Consider the following 21222-nt stretch of genomic DNA (forward strand, 5'->3'; position numbering starts at 1 on the left):
ATTCTTCTCTAGTGCACATGGAACATTCTCCAGAATACACCACATACTGGAATACATATCAGCCCTCAACAGGTACAAAAATATTGAGATAATACTGTGCCTATTGTCAGACCACAATGCTATGAAACTCGAAATCAACCACAAGAGAAAATTTGGAAAGGTATCAAATACTTGGAGACTAAAGGCCATCCTACTAAAGAATGAATGGGCTAACCAGGAAATTAAAGAAGAAATTAAAAGTACATGGAAGCCAATGAAAATGATAGCACCACAGCCCAAAACCTCTGGGATGCAGCAAAGGTGGTCATAAGAGGAAAGTATATAGCAATCCAGGCCTTCCTAAAGAAGGAAGAAAGGTCTCAGGTACACAACCTAACTTTACACCTTAAAGAACTGGAAGAAGAACAGCAAATAAAACCCAAAACCAGCAGAAGACAGGAAATAATAAAGATTAGAGAAGAAACCAATGCTACTGAAAGCCAAAAACAAACAAACAGTAAAACAGATCAATGAAACCAGAAGCTGGTTCTTTGAAAGAATTAACAAAATGGATAAACCACTAGCCAGTTTGATCAAAAAGAGAAAGGAAATGACCCAAATAAATAAAATCAAGAATGAAAGAGGACAGATCACAACCAACACAGCAGAAATAAAAATAATAATAAGAGAATATTATGAGCAACTGTACAGCGATAAAATGGGCAACTGGAAGAAATGGATGCATTCCTAGAAACATATACACTACCAAAACTCAAAGAGGAAGAAATAGAAAATTTGAACAGACCCGTACCCAGTAAAGAAATTGACTTAGTAATGAAAAATCTCCCAAAAAACAAGAGTCCAGGACCAGATGGCTTTCCAGGGGGAATTCTACCAAACATTTAAGGAAGAGTTAACACCTAGTCTCTCGAAGCTATTCCAAAGAATAGAAATGGAAGGAAAACTTCCAAACTCTTTCTATGAAGCCAGCATTACCTTAATTCCAAAACCAAAGACCTCACTAAAAAGGAGAACTATAGGCCAATTTCCCTGATGAAATGGATGCAAAAATCCTCAACAAGATATTAACCAACTGGATCCAACAATACATTAAAAAAATTATTCACCACGACCAAGTGGGATTTATACCTGGGATGCAGGGTGGTTCAATATCAGCAAAACAATCAAAGTGATTCATCACATCAATAAACAAAAGGATAAGAACCATATGATCCTCTCAATAGATGCAGAGAAAACATTTGACAAAATAGAGCATCCTTTCTTGATAAAAACCCTCAAGAAAGTAGTGGTAGAAGGATCATACCTCGAGAACATAAAAGCCATTTATGAAAGACCCAACGCTAATCTCATCCTCAATGGGGAAACACTGAGAGCTTTCCCCCTAAGGTAGGAACAAGACAGGAATGTCCACCCTCACCACCATTATTCAACATAGGATTGGACGTCTTAGCCTCAGCAATCAGACAACACAAACAAATAAAACACAAATCAGCCAGAAGGAGGTCAAACCTTCACTCTTCGTAGATGGCAAGAACTCTATATGGAAAACCCAAAAGATTCCACCAAAAAACTGCTAGAACTGATTCATGAATTCAACAAAGTTGCAGGATATAAAATCAATGCACAGAAATCGGTTGCATTCCTATATACCAACAATGAAGCAACAGAAAGACAAGTCAAGGAATTGGTCCTGTTTACACTTGCACCAAAACCCATAAAATACCTAGGAATAAATCTAGCCAAAGAGGTGAAAAATCTATACACTGAAAACTGTAGGAAGCTTATGAAAGAAATGGAAGAAGACACACTCAAAAAAAGGAAAAATATTCCATTTTTCTGGATAGGAAGAACAAATATTATTAAAATGTAAGTACTACCCAAAGCAATCTACATGTTCAATGCAATATCTATGAAAATAACACCACCATTCTTCACAGAGCTAGAACAAACAATCCTAAAATTTGTATGGGACTAGAAATGACCCCGAATAGACAAAGCAATCTTAAAAAAAAAAAAAAAAAAACCAAAGCAGGAGTCATCACAATCCCAGACTTCAAGCTGTTTTACAAAGCTGTAATCATCAAGACAGTATGGTACTGGCACTAAAACAGAGACAGAGATTAATGGAACAGAATAGAGAACCCAGAAATGGACCCACAAACGTATGGCCAACTAATCTTTGACAAAGCAGGGAAGAATATCCAATGGAATAAAGGCAGTCACTTCAGCAAGGGGTGCTGGAAAACTGGACAGCGACATGCAGAAGAATGAACCTGGGCCACTTTCTTACACCATACACAAAAATAAACTCAAAATGGATGAAAGACCTCAATGTAAGATAGGAAGCCATCAAAATCCTTGAGGAGAAAGCAGGCAAAAACCTCTGTGAATTTGGCCACAGCAACTTCTCACTCAACACTTCTCTGGAGGCAAGGGAAACAAAAGCAAAAATGAACTATTGGGACCTCATCAAAATAAAAAGCTTCTGCAGAGCAAAGGAAACAGTCAGCAAAACTAAAAGGCAACCGATGGAATGGGAGAAGATATGTGCAAATGACGTATCAGATAAAGGGTTAGTATCCAAGATCTATAAAGAACTCATGAAACTCAACACCCAAAAAACAAATAACCCCATGAAGAAATGGGCAAAAGACATGAACAGACACTTCTCCAAAGAAGACGTCCAGATGGCCAACTGACAAAGGAAAAAATGCTCAACATCATCAAGGAAATACAGTTCAAAACCACAATGAGATACCACCTCACACCTGTCAGAATGGCTAAGATTAACCACTCAGGCAACATCAGATGTTGGTGAGGATGCGGAAAAAGGGGAACTCTTTTGCACTGCTGGTGGGAATGCAAACTGGTGGAGCCACTCTGGAAAACAGTATGGAGGTTCCTCAAAAAATTAAAAAATAGAACTACCCTATGAGCCAGCAATTGCACTACTAGGCATTTATCCACGGGATACAGGTGTGCTGTTTCGAAGGGACACATGCACCCCATGTTTATAGCAGCACTATCAACAATAGCCAAGGTATGGAAAGAGCCCAAATGTCCATGGATGGATGAACGGATAAAGAAGATGTGGTGTGTATATACGATGGAGTATTACTTGGCAATCAAAAAGAATGAAATCTTGCCATTTGCAACTAGGTGGATGGACTAGAGGATATTATGCTAAGCAAAATCAGTCAGAGAAAGACAAATATCATATGACTTTTCTCATACTAGGCCTTTAAGACACAGAACAGATGAACACAAGGGAAGGGAAGCAAAAATAATACAAAAACAGGGAGGGGGACAAAACATAAGAGACTCTTAAATATGGAGAAGAAACAGAGGGTTACTAGAGGGGTTGTGGGAGGGGAGATGGGCTAAATGGGTAAGGGACATTAAGGAATCTACTCCTGAAGTCATTGTTGCAGTAAATGCTAACTAACTTGGATGTAAATTAAAATAATAAAATATAAATAAAAATGTTTAAAAAAAATTTTTTAAAGATTCTTGTGATAGAAAGTGACAGGATAAATAGCTAAGACTTAGTATCTGGCAAGGCCTCTCACAGAGGCCTGGATCCGAAAGATAATTACAAGTTAATCTTGGAGAGATTTGAAGAAAAAACTTTGTAGGCAGTAAAAACAGGAAGTCCACAGGTCCAGAGTGGGACCTGCAACTGGATTGTGGTGAATTTGAGGGAACTGTAGGAGACAGAGTCAAACAGGCAGTTATATAGAGCCTTTATTACTTGTATACTTGACTTTGTGTAGAGGAATCATTCTCAGTTTTATTCGAAGAGAGCCATGAAAGTTTTGGAAGGCATTATGAGAAAGAATGCTAGCAACTGAGTTTTATTTCAAGGAGTCTACTAACCAATGGAGTCTGAGTATGGAGGGATGTGTTTCAAGGATGGCTTTCAGGATACAAATTTCCCCCTTCTTGTCCTTCTTGGAACAACTTCTTTTCCCTGCCTGCTTCAGTCAGCTTCAGCTGCCTCCACTTACAGCCCACAATGGGATGTTCTCTTCTTTCTCAGGGTTGTGCTACCTTTTCGTGACTGTGTGATATAGTGAGGAAGGGAATGCTCTGCCTGACCCAGAGAGAACAGATGCCCGTGAGAGTCTCCACACACACCTTCACACTTGGAGTATCCAGCATCATGCCAGTTTCTATGCTAGGGGACGGGATCCCTGCCCTCCAGAGTTTACAATCTAGTATGAGATTTAGGTATACACATAGGCAGGATATGTATGCTGCAAGGAAGAAAATGAACAGGGCTCTTTAAAAATAAAAATACCCTAGTGGGGTGCCTGGGCGGCTCAGTCGGTTATGCGTCCCAGCTCTGGGTTTCAGCTCTGGTCATGATCTCCTGGTTCAGGAGTGCAAGCCCTGCATCAGGAACCACTGCTGACAGCACAGAGCCCCCGCTTGGGATTCTCATGCTTCCCCTGTCTCTGCCACACTCCCACTCACTTTCTCTCTCTCAAAAAAAAAAATACATAAAATTAAAAAAAAAAATAAAATAAATACTGTAGTAATAGGAGAATGCCTTTAATTTTTCTCAACTGGGTGAGCTTTGGTGGAGGTGGTAGCAACTCGAATGGGGTCTTACAGATAGTCAAGCAGTGTTCCAGGTGTAGTAAAGGCTTGGCCAAAGTCCAGAGGTGGGAAAGCTCAGAGTGCTTCTTTGAGAAGTGGATTCAGAATAAGACAGTGGTGTAAAAAAGCAGACTGGACCCAGAGTCTTATATCAGATGCCGGACTGAGGTGCTTGGACGCCATGTCGTCTGTCCTACAAGTGCTCCTCCAACTAAGGTGGACAGTGGATTTGGAAGCAATGGAAACAGTCCTATTATTGCAATGATGCAGACAAGAGGAAACAAAGGTTTGAGTAAGACTGTGGCAAGTGTGTAATGGGGTTGGGGGTGGGGGTGAGTTTGGGAGGGGATAGACTGAAGCAACTGGAAAAGGGAAAACAGGGCTTTGCAATGCCAAATACAACTATAGAGTTATTGATGCTACTAACAGAGGTACATGAGATAAAAACCAAAGAGAGCCTGAATTGTAGAGAAAGACAAGGAATTTAACTATCGTTAGAGTCAACTCAAACAAGCTTTATTCCTTGAAATATCAGAGGAAGTCTGAGGCTGACCAGGTAAAGCGTTGTGTTTAAACATTTTTAAAACTACCCCATGCCATGGTTATGTCCTTGAGCCATGGATTCTTACGGCTGAGAATGCTGAGCTTTCCACAGATAATAAGTACCAAAGAAAGAAACCTTCCACAGGTGTCCTTACAGCGGTAAACGTCATGGTAAAGGAATCCTCATTTGAAGGAATTTTCTTTTGCACTCATGCAGGAACGTATGTTCCAGGATGGTCCACAGAGTGCATTTGTTGCAACACGCCAGACATGAAAGCACCCCGAAATGTGGAACATTTCAAATGTGTGACATGGTAAAAATGTTTGCATCGCCTTGTGGACATTTCTTTAAACCTGGAGAAAAATTTTAACAGGTCCTGTTTACATTCTCAACTTCCTGCCTCTGACCTGCTACATATGCCAGGAACTTTTTTGACTTGAGATAACAACAATAAAATATTGAATGAAAACAAAAATTATTAACAATTAATAATATTGTTATTATTCTAAGTCAAATAGATTGACAAGCTAGTCTGAAATTTTAAAAAAGGAAGAAATTAATGCGATTCTATCCAAGTTTTTATCAGTTTCAGCCAAGGGAACCTGACCTGTGTTATGGTAAGACATGAGATTCTATAGAACCATTCAAGGAAGACACTGGGAATGGAGGTAAGCATGTGGGTCATGTAAACACCTGGGTTCTATTACTTATATAACCTTCACTGGGAAGAGTTCGAGGGATGCAAGAGTACCCACAGAGACATCTATCAAGGAAGCATGTTCAGAAGAAAGCAGGCACAAACAAGTTAATATGGCTTGCTCTGTATACTTGATAAAGGCCCAGCTCTGTTCTTTGTAAGTAACAGAAACATACTTAACATGAAAAATGCACTCAGATTAGATCTGACCATTTTGAGAGGCAGGACTACAGCCTCAGTGTATCTTCCACCTAGAGTGGAGGTGATCTCTAAAATATTTTAGCCAACCCACGTTATCTCGAATACTCTGGATTTCACAAATGGCAGCTTATATCCAGCATCATTGCACTACATAACATGCCACTACTTTCTTCAGGCAACCCATTTCTAATGATCATGATGCTAATTGAGATAGGACAGTTTAAAGTACTCATGCAAACAAACCTCTGGCCTTCCTCATTAAGTGATAGCTGACCTCCTGTGGGGTGTGAAATTCTGACCAGGGTTAGCCTAGTGTCCTTGAAAAGTAACCTAACTCACCATAACATCTAGGCTAAAGGTTTTTTTTTTTTTTTTAAGTAAATTACAGACATCACAACAGGAGGTTGCAGGAGGAAAGTTTGAGAAGTAGAATGATGTGCATATGAATAAAAAAGTTATATTTAGGATCTGTCAGTAAATATTTTAATATTCCAAATTACACTTTTCAAGCTAAAAAAAACATTTCTACACATGTTGTACTCATGTTTTGTTTTTTTTTTTTCTTGTTAAAAGAGGCCCTTTGGGGCTCTTATCTGCAGACATGATACCTGTGGTTTATTTTGGAAGTTCTGTGGAAATTCCAATTCCTCTCCAAGTTTTCATCAGTTTTTCTTTGTGCTATTTAAGAAATCTTATAAATGACTAAGGCTTGAAAAGTATGTGTCTTCAAGCAAAGTTAAATTCTAATATGTAAAGTCTTTCCCACCTGCTGGTTGTCACTCAACCCTTCTGAGCCTCCTTGTCCTCTTCTTTAGAGTGAGAGGTTAGATCAGTGTTCTCCAAAGAGTACAAATTAGGTTTCTAGTGCTGAGGGAGGATTTATCACCATTCCCAGGAGTTGGGGGTGGGGTGGTGCTCACAAGGAATGCTGGGAAGCACCCTCTAACCTAAGTGAAATGCTTTCTTAATTGCAGTTCTCTTCAAAGCCTTACAAATGCTAATGACCATGATCTCCTAGAGGGCCAGATAAATCAAATGTCTCACTTCCTGTAAGATTAGAGAAGAGGCTGCACTTCCTACTTGGGAATTCTGAGTTTTTTTCACACATCTTAAATTATTAAAGAACTAAACAGAATGTTGTCAACATGATGATTATTTTGATACTAATTTAAAAGATTGCATTCTTCCAAAAACAAGTTTGTTTTGATATTGAATACCCTTCTTTGTTGGTGATTTACCCATAAGTTTAGTTTACCTATGGGTAATCCAGTTAGTGGGAGCATACTTTGCAGTTTTCCCCAGACTCTGGACCATGGAATCCTTCTTTTCACATGGCATCCCATGAAACTAATCTGTCAGGAATGACCCTGGGGGCCACTGCATCATTAGATGATCCCTAAGACTTCTTCCACCTCTAAAATTTAGAATTCTAAGATTATGGTTTGCTACTTCCCAATCTATTCACTCTGCTTTCTTTGGGGGTGGGAGGTCAGGGAAGGATGAGAAGTTTCAAAATGACTCTGTGATCTTAAATTTAGCCAAACTCTAGTCTTCCAGCATTCACATTGACCTTAGAAGGCCTTCATCTCAACTTCAGTATGGCCGGTTCTTTTTATTCTTCAAGTTGCTCAGATTAACTGAACTGTCATGAACATCAGTTCCCTATACATTGTCAGTATATCAGTAGTGTGCAAATTATGTCCTTGATTACCATTCTTACATGCCCTTTAAGCTTGTAAATAATAATATATTCTATTTGCACAGTACTTTACAGTTTGCAAATAATTTTCCTACTCATTGTCATTTACATAAATTCCTCTGTATAAATTGCAACCCATGTTATTTCTAAAAGAGCCTCACCATCCAACTTAAAATGTTATTGTTGCTAATGTTCACAACCTTGGAAATTTAGAAGCCTTCTCTTTTTATGGATATCAGTGCAATACATAAACATTATGTAAATGCGCACTTTCACACCTCATCTAGGGCAGAGAAGGTGGCCAGGAGTGAATTCGGTTCTATTAAATAGCAAACACCTTTTCCCTTCCAACTTCAGCTAGCAACCACAAAAATGCAAAGGACAACCATTTATTTCTCAGCATTTGTTTTCATGTAACAATGAGACTACTTTGTGGGAGGAGCTATTGAAAACATTTGTGTAAGATTATAAAACTTGAAAGTAACTATGGCCTAGTTCATAAAAATGGATGCTTCAAGGCCAGTGCACATGACATACCTGAGCGGTGTGGGTGTTCTATGTCAATGTAGTCCAGATACCGTTCTGTTACAGAGATTCATGGTGAAGTAGGCATTTTCTGCTAAATGCCTAACAATACTAGAGTGGAAGGTGGGAGTGAGAGCAAAGAACCGACCCAAAAAACAAACAAAACACAAAACCAAACCAAAAAAAATTAAAAGTTTTGTTCCCAGAAAAGTTTTGTCCTAGATCATCCTAGTCCAATCGTCATATAGCTCAAGACATCCTTAAGGGCATTTTGTGAATTTGAATACAGCCCACTTGCTCGGAGCAAATACAGCCCTGCACCACACTACACAGCTTGGGGAACAGACCGTGGGTGGGAATTTAGCCCCCACAACCTACCCCACCCCCCCAGCCATCCATCTTGTATAATGAACAACCTGTAAAACCTTAGCAACCCTATGTTTTCTTACTAAGTTAAGCAACTGGGCATCACAAGAACCTGCAAAGCACTGAGAAGGGGACTTCGTCTAAATGAAAACTAAAACTAAAACTATCTAAAACTGTAGATAGTTTTAAAAAACCATCTTATAGCATGCCCCCTGAAATTATTTAACAAAACTCTAATCTGTGGGTGGAAGAACTAAGTGTAAGAGTCAACCCACTGGAAGACCAGACCTGCAGTGTAGACGGGGCTGAAGCAGAGGTAATTATTTGGGCTGGGCTTGGCAAAGTGGCATATAGTAAAAAGGGTATTTCTCTAGTTAACCACCTATTATGTACGTACTATCTGTCAGATTCCTGGACAGTAAAAAGTAGGAATAGAATATAGTCCCTGTTTTCAAGAATTAAACATCTTTTTTTTTAGGTTTATTTTAAAGAGGGAGAGAGCAAGCGCGGTGGGGGGGGGGGCATAGAAAGAAGGGGCAGAGAATCAAAGCAGTATTTGTGCTGACAGAAGAAAGCCCAATGTGGGGATGCAGATCTCAAACTCACAAGCTGTGAGGTCATGACCTGAGCCAGAGTTGGACACTTAAACTACTGAGCCACCCAAGTGCCCCCTCAAGAGGCACTTGATGAGATAGCTGAGCAAGGAAGAAGAGGAGAAGAGGGAAAGTGGACAAAATCCATTACCTCTTAACTGTCTTATTTATTGAGCCAATAAGGCTATGTGAATATAGTTGGAGAATCCCAGGGGATAACACACACAATCCACTGCTATATCTTGGGTACAGAGTAGGGGCTCACATATTTGTTAACAGAACTTGTGATGAATCCAATGAGACTTTTTAATGTTTATTTATTTTTTGAGAGACAGAGCATGAGTGGGGGGAGGGGCAGAGAGCAAGGGAGTCACAGATTCCAAAGCAGGCTCCAGGCTCTGATCTGTCAGCACAGAGCCTGAGGCAGGGCTCGAACTCATGAACCTTGAGCTGAACTTGGATGCTTAACTGACTGAGCCACCCAGGCGCTCCCCAATGAGAGTTTTAAAGGGACAGAATTAAAGGGTTTCTTGAGTCCCTACAACATAAGCCAGGCGTATGTTCTTCTGCACATGGAGAGTATCACTTATCTGGGTATATTTGTAATACTTAATACTTTAAATTGAAAGGTATTCTTCATCTCTTAGCTTTGATATTTAATGTGAACAAACTCTCTGGCTCAAATATATATTTGTATGACAGTGGCAGGATTTAAAACCTGTACAGTTTTCTGGATATTGAAAAAGCATGGTATCTTTTAAAGAGATCTCACTGGAAAAGAGCACACGCAAGGTGATTTCAAAGATGCTTTGTTGTAATGACCACTCTTACTCAATTGTTTCTACAGACCATAAACAAGACTGAAGAATGTTTGTCTGAAACTTTGCCTTGAATGAAGAAACTTCGTTGAACAGGAAGTTGGCTTCCAGTTTGCACAGGCGTCGATGGAATGCTTTTTTTTTTTTTTAATTTTCTACTTTACCCAGTGAAAACAAAGTGTTTTTATGTGCTGTGCAAATGGTTCCTTCATGTGGTCTGACGGTTTATTTTTGCCATTTTTTTAATTAAAGGAAAAAATTCCAGAAGAGGAAACAAACAAAAACCAACAACAAAACAAAACATGGAAGGTTGACATTTTATCTGGAAGAACATTTGAATTCAGAACTTACCAGAAGATGTAGATAGATTTTTTTTTTATAAACAGAAAATCAGATGTCAAGAGGTGGGCAAAGCAGAAATGGAAACAAATTGTCTTCCTCTGTAATTAAGCTACTTTTCCTTTTCTCCTTTTTGTTTAAATCTAGTGGCTTGGTTTTTTATTTTATTTTTTTCTTAGAAATATTTAGGTAAGATTTATCTTGAATCTTAATTGCCTTAATTTTAAGGACGTCAAAGGCTCTCGAGGCAAGCTGTCAACGTCTTGTTAAAAAAAATTTCAAGAAAGAATTGAAATATTGTGCCGGCTTTAACTGGTACAGAAGTTTAAGACTATGAGTTTTTAGGGTGAAAAAAAACTGTACAGTTTAAAAGAAAATGTTTTTCTTCATTTGAAGAAAATTTGTTGATAAAAGAAACCATGGCAACTGCAAGAATTGGGAAAATGCTGGGACTTTTCATGAACTTTGTCTTAAGTGTTGAATCATTCTAGAAGGCTAAAACATTTTACGGTAAAGTTATTAATGTTGGTTTAAAAACAACTGCATTAGAAATAATGCGTGTTTGGGGGGCAGAATGCAGATTTTTTTAATTTACAAAGCGTGATCGCTAGCAAAAGCATTAGTGCTTTTTATCTGCAGTCTTTTTTATGAGCTTTACAAAGTTTTTAGTCAGCTTTGCTTGTCACATTGCAAAACCTAGCTTAAGAGCATTAAAGAAAAAAACTTAAGTAGATAGGAGCTTATGGTCAAAAAGTGCAAAAAAACAAAAAAACAAAAAAACAAAAAAAGCAATAGATAGAGAAATTGTTGACAATTTCTGTAGTCTTTCCTAGTTGTGATCAAATTCAGCCTATGGATGGCCTATTTTATACCAAAGATGAAGTGGCACCCTATTGCAGTCCAGAAGATAGAGGTTGTTTTCCTTTTCTTCTCTTTTCTTTTTAAAATTTTATTTGACCTACATGGCCGGACCAGTTCTTACTTTGTTGTTTGTTTAAACTACCTTCCACTGGTGTTTTACATACTGCAAAACAAAACAAAAAGGGGTTTTGTTTGTGTTTTTCCTTTTAATATGCATTTGTTGATAATACGCAGACGCTTGCACCTGCTGTGTTCAGCGGTTTGAGCATGAAGAGTTCTGGATACCAACTGACAGAGCCAAATGGCTGTATATTCATTCCATGAGCTTTTTTGGTTCCTTACTAGCTCTCTTGAGTCATGACACCTGTATTGATGGCCACCAGTAAGCTGAGACACTTGATTAACAGGTTGAAATTCCTTTATGTGAACACTCAACTAAAGATACTTCCCGAACTGGTCTGAAAGTCACTTGTCAAAAAAGCGTAGTGATATTCTGTGAAGTGATGAGTGGTCTCCTGAAAAGGTCTCACTGCATTTGTAATTATAGTCTTCCTTCTCAAGTCCAACACCTCTAGGTTTTATCTTCTCACCTCAGTCTTTGTTATCATTTGCCATGAACAGCCACCTTGATTCTGCAATTGGGGAGGGGATATCTTCTTTTTGCCTCCTTTCATTGTATTCCCATACCCTGGTGTTGTCAGAAGAAGGACAAAAATAGACCTTTTTATTTCAATTTAACTCTCTGAGGCAAGTAGGACCAATAAGATTGAGGATTCTATTAGTGGAATTTAGGTAAGCTTTTAAAATGCTAGTTGACAATCAAGAAATTGTATGATTTATATTAATAAGAACCAAAAGAGTTGGGTTTGATCAATCATTAAAGCCAAAGGAGATATATTTGCATTGAAGATGATGCAAAACTTTGCCTAAAATGAATTGAGTTAACAAACATCTTGGCATATTTGACTCATGGAACCCATGTTCAACCCGTTATGGTTTTACCTGAGATTAAGACCAATGGAACTTTGTTCACTGAACCATGCACTAGAATTGCTTCCCGAATGGATCATTAGAATCAAATAGGTGAAAGTCTTTTCACAAATTAAGTCAAGAGAACCTGTCTTAGTCCAGAAAGAGGAGGGAAATGCATTAAGTGCACTGTAAAAGAAAACAGGGTAGGCTTTTAAAGATGAAAAAAGCTTTAAAAGGCAAATCATATCCCCGTTAGGTCAATATCAGTAATGAGTTTGGCTTGTATGACATTGTCAATATTCCACTATTTATGATCTGTTAACAGAGGCCTCGTGCTGAAATGGGCCCGTTTCTCTTATTTGAAACCCCATGAATTAGAAGCTTGAGTCTAGGGAGTGACTCCCTATCTTTGCAGTCAAATTAGAGGCAAAAATGTATCCAAGAAAATGTAGCATGTGCTACAGAGAAATTCCATCTGGTGACACCCATCCTTGATGGTTTTCCATGCTTTAGAGAGAATCCTAGATTTATACTTTCTTCTGTTCCATCCTTCAGCTTCTCATGTATTTCAAGGGTGGCACTTAAGTTTTACCTTTGAGAAGTGGGCCCCTGAGTTACAGGGGGTAAAAGCGAACATGTGTAGCAACTGTGTTTTTTTGTTTCTCTTTTTCAGTCTCTGAACTCTTTGTATAAATAAGGATTATCCTGGGCATAATTCATTTGAATATGAAACCAACATGCTTTCTTTTGTTTCTGTAAAAAACAAAAAAAACAAAAAAACAAAAAAACAAAAAACAAAAAAAAAAAACCTTAATGTGATACAAAGAAAGTCTCATTTACGCAATCAACAATGAGGCTAAGAGGTAGCTACCATGTGGCTGATGAATGTGCCTAGGTAACTTCCTGTTTCTATTCAAAACTACTGCTTTATTTATACATTAAGAAACATTTTTTTCAACTATGAAATTTCAATGATCTCAATTTTTTTAAGCCACTTCAGGCACAAGGAAATTACCTGTCATTTTATGTCCATGTGTGTTTTATGTTTGGATTTTTTATATCATGCCATTCTAGGAAATATCTTATTTCAAACCAAAAAGAAAAAAAAGAAGAAGGAAAAATGACACATGTTCAAATTTGCATCTGTCATCCTACCTATAATTGTTTTCAGAGTCAAGTCTGGGGGAATAAAAAAAAAGCATCAACAGGTAAGCAGCATTATATTCTATGAAAAATAAAACAAACCAAAATACGTGTTCAATACATGCAGACATCAGAATCCTAATTTCATCAGCAATCTATATTGTGATTTTAATCCTATTTAGGACTCTATTTTTTTTTTTAAGTGTTCGAGCTCATCAGATTCCCAAACATTTATTCAGATACTAACATTTTTCCTTTCAACTTAATTGCCAAGACTTCTAAACATCAGGAAACAAACCAAAGCCACAGTCCAAATGGGATAAATGTTATCTTACCCAAACTCTAGTTACATGGTCAGGGGAGCAGAGGGTTTTCTTTTAATAATGATAAGGTCTTGTCAGGGAGACAGATTATGCATAGTGATTCAATACATGGCCATGTCTTCTGAAAACGTCTTAGACCCTATGTAACCTAAAAGTAACGGGAGCAGGTGCTGGTGACTGTCCAAGACTGGCACGTCTTGATTATTGCAAGTGACATAATATTCTCACAACAAAAATCATCTACTGACTTCAGTCTGGCCAGGGTTAGTTTGTCTCCTTGTCTCCATGCTTCACTTGAATCAATTCTTCGTGTGAGTTTAACAGATCTGCCACATTCGACAGCACATAAGACTCACTTCCACCCATTCTAGTGAAAAACCCCATGGTATTAAAAGCACTCATGTTAGAGATGGAAGGCTGAGAGCAGAAGAAGGTTGGATGGAGCAGGAAGTTCACTGTTAGTGCAGAATACATCAACCCCTCGCAAAACTGCGTTACAATCATTTCAATTCATACGTGACAAAAAAATAATAGATTTTTTCCTAAAAAAATTTTTTATTTGAATATTTTGGATGTCTATATATACCTCTATGTCTTTTACAGCAGCCTAAACTCCCCATTAATGAAGAGTAAGCTTTGATTTAAATAGCACTTTTTCAGTCTTCATAACTCAGAAGTTTCAATGGACTGTCTAGACAGATTACAATGTTAGTAGGAAACTAAAAATACATTTGACAATTCAGTCTCATTCTTAATTTGCATGTAGAAGCCACTACAGATGAGCTGATCAGCAGAGAGAAATTCTTAAGTGAGTTTCAGTGATACGTGTTTTTAGATTGTTATAAAATCAAATAAAGGGTAATATTTATGTACACGTATAAGCAACATTCAGCACATTTGAGGAGTCACACTTCATAACAAAGTTTAAACATGTCACACATAGAGCCTTGATCTACATTATCTTGTCCACAGTAGGGAGTGAAGGATGGGATTTTGTTTTTTTGTACCGTTGTGGCTGGCATCCTTCAGAATTTTGAGCTCACGGAGACTGTTGGCATATCACTCCAATCTGAGGGACTAACGGAATTCAAACAGGCTCATTGACTCTGTACACAGTATCCTTCCTATGGCAGAGTGATAATGGGATCTCAGTAATGAATCAGTTTGTTACACATGACATCCACTGTGGCACTGGAAGACGGTGGAGTCTAACTCAAATTAATGTTTCTTACCCAATATTCTTAAATATGAAATCAGTCCCTTAATTCAAGCACACTTGGTCATAGCTGTCCTTTGTGGCCTGTACAGAGTTCAGGAAAGTACAAAGCTAAACACAAGACTCGTGTGTGGCCCCAGGACCTTTTCTGATGTGACAAGGGAGCTCACCCCAGATTGGTGGCTTCTTTTTATCTTTGGTGTCACCCCCCGTACATATGCTCCCTGTCACACACACAAAAAAGATGGATAGCTTCTCAATAGTCCTTTCTTTGTATTGCTGAAAGGGAAAACGAACATTCTAAGAAAAGCTTCTTCCACTCAGGAAGCTTTAAAGCTGGAGGAGAGCTGAGATCGAGCTTGGAGTCTGTGGAAAGAACCTCAAGGCCACTGAGTCACACTTCTCTTCCACTTTATTCACTGCAGTTAGTTAACTTCCCTGATAACTGAGTCTTGCAGAAATACAATCACTCTCAATTTTAGAAGGGCTGTCTACCCTGTAGGTTGGTTCTGTCTTCTCAACTATTAAGGTCTTGGGCTCTCTTTCCTTTTATTAACATTTTACCCTGCAGGTGGAAGAGAAACATTTGGAAATCAAATTCAAATCAGTCTGTTTCTTTGTTAAGTATTGATTTACTGAAGGAGTTTAAGATCATTGGTAAAACCATCAGTGTACTATAGACCTTGGAGTTTTATTATCCTAAGTCTCTTTTCCATCCACCACAAATAATTGAGAGTTGGCTGTATTGTTGCAAATGCAAAGGGGGAAAAACAACAACAACAACAACAACTGTAGCAAAGTATTTAGCTTCTCTCAAAAGAAAGCTGTTTTGGTTTCGTTCAGTATTGAAATTTTAACCAGATGAAAAGGTCAACTCCAAATTGAGTTATGAGAATACAATAGCATCTCTTGGTTAAATATACACTCATCCCTATTTTAAATCTTTGGCAAAAAAAAAAAAAAGGAATCATTCTGTTATTTTTTTTTATTTTGCATCACTGTATTAAGGCTGAATGATCTGGACACTCCAGTGGATTTTTTTCTGATCATTTCAAATTTAAGTAGTGTCCAAAGTGTAACTTTAGTGTTATGCTTTGTATTAATCCTCTGGTCTTAGATTATTGAGAAAGATGCTCTGTCCTCCTCCCCAAAACATTTCATTTCCTCATATATGGAAAAATGAGTTATTTCATACTTTTCAGGAACTATAAAAACTATTTCAAAGAGACGCTTGAAAAAGTTTTCTCCATTCTGGAAATTAATTCTTCCATTGATTTGAAAAGAAGTGGAATATAATTGGAACCTTAATTTAAAAAAATACATGTAAAAGTGTACTTGCTATAAAATACCCAGTTTCTTTAAAAAATATGGGACACAGCTTCTTTTAAAACCCTTGTTTTAGGCCATATTTGACTTCATGGAATTTCTGAAACATCATTCAATTCTGACTTTATTTAAGAGCATTTTGTACTGCTGTCTCTGTCATGGAAAGTTCTGTAATTCTATGGTGTTTCCGGTTTTATTTTTAATTTTTTCATCTGTACCACAGTCAAATTAGCTACCATTTCCCCCATTCCTTGGGCTTTCTGTAGATCAGTGGATGTTAGGTTTAAACTTCTGTTTTCTTTGATGAAGCTTTCAATAAAAAATGAAAATAAAATCAATCAAGAAGACTGTTGTGTTTTTCTTCACTGTTCCAGAGATGGGGTACAGTAAGGACTGTTGAGAGGGAGCAGTCTCAATTGGGGATTCTGCTGGATTCCAGCAGAATGCCTAAAACAGAACATCTCTGGTAACAAAAAAAATGAAAGAGGAAGGAGCACTCTATTCACGCGACGGACTGAGAAAATCCCTACTCAGGGGCTTGGCCGGGGGCAGGGGGGACCATTTAGGTCTCCCTAACCTCACACACTTTTCCAACACTCTGCTTTAGAGATAGTCCAGTTCTTGTCTCCAAACATTCTTGCCATCTGCCAACTACCTGCTGCATTTTTTGTCCAGGCCAGGAGATACAGAGTTATACATAATAAATTCCTTTTGACATCTGCGGTTTGTATCCCTACAATGATTAAATCCAGGTCAGTCAAGATCAAAAGTGTCCAGGGGAACCTGGGTGGCTCAGTCAGTTAAGCATCTGTAAGCATCTGACTTCAGCCCAGGTCATGATCTCATGGTTCATGAGTTCGAGCCCTGTGTCTGGCTCTTCGCTGACAGCTTGGAGCCTGGAGCCTGTCTGCCCCTCCCCCACTTGTGCTCGCTCACTCTCTTTCTCTCAAAAATAAATAAACATTAAAAAAAAAAAATAGGGGCACCTGGGGGGCTCAGTCAGTTAAGTGGCCGACTTCAGCTCAGGTCATGATCTCACCCTTGGCGAGTTAGAGCCCCGCATCGGGCTCTGTGCTGACAGCTTGGAGCCTGCAGCCTGCTTCAGATTCCGTGTCTTCTCTCTCTCTCCTCCTCCCCTGCTCACACTCTGTCTCTCAAAAATTAATAAAGATTAAAAAAAAATTCTTTAAAAAAATTCTTTTTTAAAAAGTGTCCATTTCTCACGTGATGGAGAACACTGGTGAGCAAATAGCAGAAACTATACTTCTGTGGCCCAGAATCATCTAAGCTAACCTATTCAAGGGCCACAAATATCGCATGCTGTAATACGTATCTGCTGTTGTTCGAGAATACCTAATTCTACAGAACACAAGGAAACAAGTGAGTTAAATGAAATTCATACAATGTGTTAAACACAGCAAATGAAGTAAACATAAAATAGACTTTAAGACATAAAATAAGTAAGGTATGTGAGCATGAACAAAAATAGAAATGGAAAGATCAAGGAAACACTATATATTTATGATGCACTAAATATACATGAAGTACCATGTATTCATGATACACTAAATATACATAAGAAATATGAGGCACTCAATATTTTTGAGGTCTTAATCTAGTCACCCTCAGGCACAGATAGCAGCCTATCAGGCTAATCGGTGAATTTCAATTACCTGCCCTTGCTTCTTTCAGATGGAGCCTATTTGACTAGCTTCTTCCTTCTGTGGCCTGCCTTGCAACATACAATCAGTGGAGAAGGATGATGTAGTGGAGGGAGAGGTGGGATATATGAACACTGCAGAACTCTTTTATTTAATGTTTATTTATTTATTTTGAGAGAGACAGAGCACAAGCAAGGGAGGAGCAGAGAGACAGGGAGAGAATCCCAAGCTGTCTCGCTGTCAGCACAAAGCCCAACTCGGGGCTTGATCCTACACAGTACAAACTCATGACCTGAGCCAAAACCAAGAGTCAGACGCTTAACTGACTGACCCACCCAGGTGCCCCTGAACATTGCAGAACTTTTAACTCTGTGGCCTTCCACTCCTCTTGAACCCTATCCTCAATGAGTAAACCTTACCCGTGGCTTTCCTCTTGCTTCTTGCCATGGGTTTTTAATGGATTTAATAAGCCCTTGCTTTCAGCATTTGACCTGTGAACCTTTCTGTTCTGTGACCTCTAGTATAACTTGCATGACAATGTACACAAAGGCTCCTACTGCATCAAGGTCATTTCTCATATGACATCTTCATACTTTATACTCTAAGCATCCAAGAGAGGATATGGAAAAAGCTAATGAACCAGTGTCAGGATCTAAGAATGTATTGCATATATACTTTTCCCTGTATGAGTAGCAGTTCATGTTGTACTTCTTGGCAGAAGAAGAAGAAGGAAGAGAAACCTACAAGAATGGAATTATTGGAGAGTATAAGAAAATAAGAATGGAATGAAGACCTTTAAATTAATTTTACTTATGTTCCATCAGAGTTCTTTTTAGAGCATCATTCTTTTTTTATTTTTTTAACTTTATTTATTTATTTTGAGAGAGAGTGTGCATGCAGGGGAGGGGAAGAGAGAGAGGGAGAGAGAATCTGCACTGTCAGAGCAGAGCCCTAGGTGGGGCTCAAGCTCACAAATGGTCAGATCATGAGCAGAGTCAAAGTCAAGAGTCTGACAATTAAATGACTGAGCCACCCAGGTGGCCCGCAATGGTTCCTTTTTGTTTTTTGTTTGTTTTTTAGGAATGACAGATTTTGAAGAAGATAATAATACCAGCACCACTACCTGTATGCACAAAATGTTCACTTCAAATTGCAGGATATTTAGAAACTTCCTGAAAAGTAGGCTGAAGAATCCTTGGTTTCAAAACATAAAGATAAGAGAAAAAAAGACCAGAGAATGAAGAAACAAGCTACATTTATAATGGTGTCCCTGGTGCATTAAATAACCATGATTTTTTTTTACCTCGTATCTATGTATTTTATAGTTTACAAATTATAAACTTTATAACTTATTCTAAGAAGTGAGTGTTCCTCCAATTCTCAACAATTTCAATAAAACTAACATTCTATAGTGCTTTTTTGTAAAGGGATGCTGAGAAAGATAATTCTTTTCTCTGATTTCCAAAGTTAGTGAAGTGAAAAGTAATATAGCTCAAACTTAATCTCAGAAGATGGGTTATGTTTGGATTTTCAGTAAGTGAAAATTATTCACAATAATGATGAAAATGTCTTCCATATATCAAAAGGCTATCTTTTCATTTAAATCCTCAGAAATGGGGGGAGATGCCTACCGTCTCAAGAATTTTCTCCTACCCTTAGGACGTTGCAGGTTACTCTTGTGATAAAGCAGTCACCAGGTGGCACTGTGGAATTAGTCTCCAGTGGATTCCACACCCACACCCCAGACCCCTCATTCCTACCAGAACCAATGACATGAGGTATGGCTGTAAGAGCAAGAGTCCCCATCACTGAACCTTTGTTCTGTGCCAGGATCTGTGCCACACGCCCCACATACTTGAGGTCACACAACCCTCACAAGACTGCTCTGCAGTAGGTGCTGCCACTGCCTCCATTTTCCAGATGAAGCTTAGAACGTTAGATGATCTAACCATGGACTTACATCTAGGAAGGGCTAGAGTATGCTTTTAAAAACAGATCCAGGGGGCCTGGGTGGCTCAGTCAGTTGTGTCCAACTTTTGATTTCGGTTCAGGTCATGATCTCGTGGTTTGTGGGTTCCAGCCCCACATCAGACTCTGTGCTGACAGCATAGAGCCTGCTTGTGATTCTCTCCCTCTCTCTCTCTCTCTCTCTCTGCCCCTCCCCCACTTGCACACATGTGTTCTTTCTCTCAAAATAAATACATAAATGTTAAAAAAATTAAAACAGATCCAAACTCTTAACCCCTGAGTTCTTAGGTCTCCTCTTCTACAATGACTTTGGGAAATGCCAATGTGAGAGGTAATTTTCTTCCCATTTTTTTTTTTCAAATGTTTATCTTACATGGCCTGGTATTTTGTCATTTCTGTGGAAGAGGACATTGGGCGTTCATTCTAATCACTTTGGTCACAGAAACCCAACACAATTCACATTTTCCATCCCAGAAATAACTTGCTGTTTCAATCATCTCTGTGATTTGTTCTGGAAAGAAAGGATCTAGCTACCAAATAGATAGGCATAACTTTTCATGGATTCATTCATTTAACAGTCCCTGGCACATGGACACTCCATAAATATTTTAATGATAAATAGAAAAGACATGGTTCTTGTCTACAAGGATGTCACATTCTAGTAGGTTCTGGTTTATGACAACATTTTAGCATGAAATAAGATCAGGGAATTATTTGAGCATTACGTTTAATCTTCCCATGGCTTGATGCAAAGTAGACGGAAAACTTCCTGATCTGAACGCAGTCATACCTTCTCCCATCCACACACATGGAAGGTCTTCTAACACCCTTGCTGTTGCCTCTCCCCTAATTTGGTTCCTCAGTAGAGTGGCCAAAAATTTTACTGTTACCCTTTCCCCAAATCATCTGGGCCATTCAACTCTTTTCACATCAAGGAGAATGGAATCTGCCATTCTGAGCTGCTTATAAATCTAGTAGCATCTATTATTTATGACCACTGATCTTTCCACAATCATGCAAGACAGGTGCTGCCTCTTTCTTTCTTTCTTTCTTTCAAGAGCAAGTGGGGGAGAGGGGCAGAAGGTGAGGGAGGGAGAGGGAGAGAGAATCTCAAGCAGACTCCACGCTCTGCATGGAACCCAATGCGGGACTCATTCCCATGACCCTGGGATCATGACCTGAGCCAAAATCAACAGTCAGATGCTGAACCAACTGAGCCACCGGGTGCCTTGGTCCTGCCACATTTTAAACCTGAGGGAATTGGGGCTTTGAAAAGTTACATGACTTGGCCATGTTTTCCTAATATAGATAGGATCCAAGCTCAGAATCAGCTATATACAAAGCCAAAGATTTGCCTCTTATATCGTG

The 21222-nt window shown here is 38.6% G+C and overlaps 1 protein-coding gene across 9 annotated transcripts in view; it reads left to right on the plus strand.

Moving 5' to 3' along the window:
• The window catches only part of RBMS3 (RNA binding motif single stranded interacting protein 3), a 1080848-nt gene extending 1064285 nt beyond the window's left edge, over window positions 1–16563 (plus strand). For all 9 annotated transcript variants that reach the window (XM_043595598.1, XM_043595585.1, XM_043595588.1 and 6 more), the window contains one exon: window positions 10075–16563. In XM_043595598.1, coding sequence (XP_043451533.1) covers window positions 10075–10081 — 7 coding nt within the window. In that variant the 3' untranslated portion in view covers window positions 10082–16563. The remainder of the gene's footprint in view (window positions 1–10074) is intronic.
• Window positions 16564–21222: the final 4659 nt, after the last annotated feature.

The sequence above is a fragment of the Prionailurus bengalensis genome, chromosome C2, assembly GCF_016509475.1.
Source record: "Prionailurus bengalensis isolate Pbe53 chromosome C2, Fcat_Pben_1.1_paternal_pri, whole genome shotgun sequence".
NCBI classification, from domain to species: Eukaryota; Metazoa; Chordata; class Mammalia; order Carnivora; family Felidae; genus Prionailurus; species Prionailurus bengalensis.